At 52.3% G+C, this 1,610-nt stretch overlaps 1 protein-coding gene across 1 annotated transcript; it reads right to left on the bottom strand.

Moving 5' to 3' along the window:
• Nucleotides 1-689: 689 nt before the first annotated feature.
• On the bottom strand, nt 690-1,250 carry LOC125376228 (cold shock protein CS66-like). The gene has a single exon (XM_048388195.1). It carries the CDS (start codon nt 1,248-1,250, stop codon nt 690-692), a length of 561 nt encoding a protein of 186 aa, XP_048244152.1.
• Between the last annotated feature and the right edge of the window lie 360 nt (nt 1,251-1,610).

The raw sequence follows: 1,610 nt of genomic DNA, 5'->3' as shown, positions 1-1,610 counted from the left end.
GCTGTCAAAGTCTGATGAGTCGATTTATCAAACTTTGGTGAAAATAGGTCCCCCGTCCTCCATGCTGGTTGTAAGTACCGGGTCCTCCATGCTGGTCGTAAGTCCCCTGGCCCCCATGCTGGTCGTAAGTGCCCAGTACTCCATGCTGGCTGAGAGTCTCCAGTACTCCAACCTGGTCGTAAGTCCCCAGTACTTCATGATGGTCGTAAGTCCCCAGTAATCCATGCTGGTTGTAAGTCTCCCATCCTCCATGCTCGTGATAAGTCCCCCGTCCTCCATGCTGGTTGTAAGCCCCCAGTACTAAATGCTGGTCGTAAGTTCCCTTGCCCCCATGCTGGTCGTAAGTGCCTTGTACTCCATGCTGGCTGAAAGTCCCCCAGTCCTCCATGCTGGTCGTAAAACCCCCGTTCTCCATGCTAATCGTAAGTCCCCAGTACTTCATACTGGTCGTAAGTCCCCTGTACTCCATGCTTGTCGTAAGTCCCCTGTACTCCATGCTGGTTGTAAGTCACCCGTCCTCCATGTTGGTCGTAAACCCCCGTTCTCCATGCTGATCGTAAGTCCCCTGTACTCCATGCTGATTGTAAGTCCCCTGTACTCCATGCTGTTTGTAAGTCCCCCATCCTCCATGCTGGTCGTAAGCCCCCCGTCCTCTATGCTGGATGTAAGTCCCCAGTACTCCATGCTGGTCATAATCCCCTGTCCTCCATGCTGGTCGTAAGCCCCCGTCCTCTATGCTGGATGTAAGTCCCCAGTACTTCATGCTTGTCGTAAGTCCCCAGTAATCCATGCTGGTCGTAGGTCCCCAGTACTCCATGCTCTTCATAAGTCCCCAGTACTTCATGCTGGTCGTAAGTCCCCCGTCCTCCATGCTGGTCGTAAGTCCCCTGTCCTCCATGCTGGTCGTAAGCCCCTAGTTCTCTATGGTGGTTGTAATTAAAAATCCCCAGTTCTCCATGCTGGATGTAAGTCCCCAGTAATCCATGCTGGTCGTAGGTCCCCAGTACTCCATGCTCTTCATAAGTCCCCAGTACTTCATGCTGGTCGTAAGTCCCCTGTCCTCCATGCTGGTCGTAAGCCCCTAGTTCTCTATGCTGGTTGTAATTAAAAAACCCACAGTTCTCCATGCTGGTTGTAAGTCCCCCATCCTCCATGCTGGTCGTAAACCCCTGTTCTCCATGCTGGTCGTAAGTCCCCCGTTTTCCATGCTGGTTGTAAGTCCCCAGTCCTCCATGCTGGTCGTAAGTCATCCGTACTCCAACCTGGTCGTAAGTCCCTAGTTCTCCATGCTGCTTATAAGTCCCCAGAACTCAATGCTGGTGTTAAGTCCTGAGTCCTCCATACTGGTCGTAAGTCCCCCGTCCTCCATACTGGTCGTAATTCCCCAGTCCTCCATGCTGGTCGTAAGTCCCGAGTCCTCAATGATGGTCATAAATCCCCAGTCCTCCATGCTGGTCATAAATCCCCCATCCTCCATGCTGGTCGTAAGCCCCCAGTCCTCCATGCTGGTCATAAATCCCCCATCCTCCATGCTGGTCGTAAGTCCCCAGTCCTCCATGCTGGTCGTATGGAGCAAACACTTGTTACTTTATTATTTCTTTACATGTTTG

The sequence above is a fragment of the Haliotis rufescens genome, unplaced genomic scaffold (genome assembly GCF_023055435.1).
Source record: "Haliotis rufescens isolate VD_foot unplaced genomic scaffold, xgHalRufe1.0.p SCAF_7, whole genome shotgun sequence".
Lineage (NCBI taxonomy): Eukaryota > Metazoa > Mollusca > Gastropoda > Lepetellida > Haliotidae > Haliotis > Haliotis rufescens.
The sequence above is the reverse complement of the archived record's forward strand: the minus strand, read 5'-3'. Positions and strand labels throughout refer to the sequence as shown.

Coding starts and splice junctions, on each gene's coding strand:
- LOC125376228 (XM_048388195.1), bottom strand. CDS start 1,250: ATGACTTACGACCAGCATGGAGGACTGGGGACTTACAACCAGCATGGA.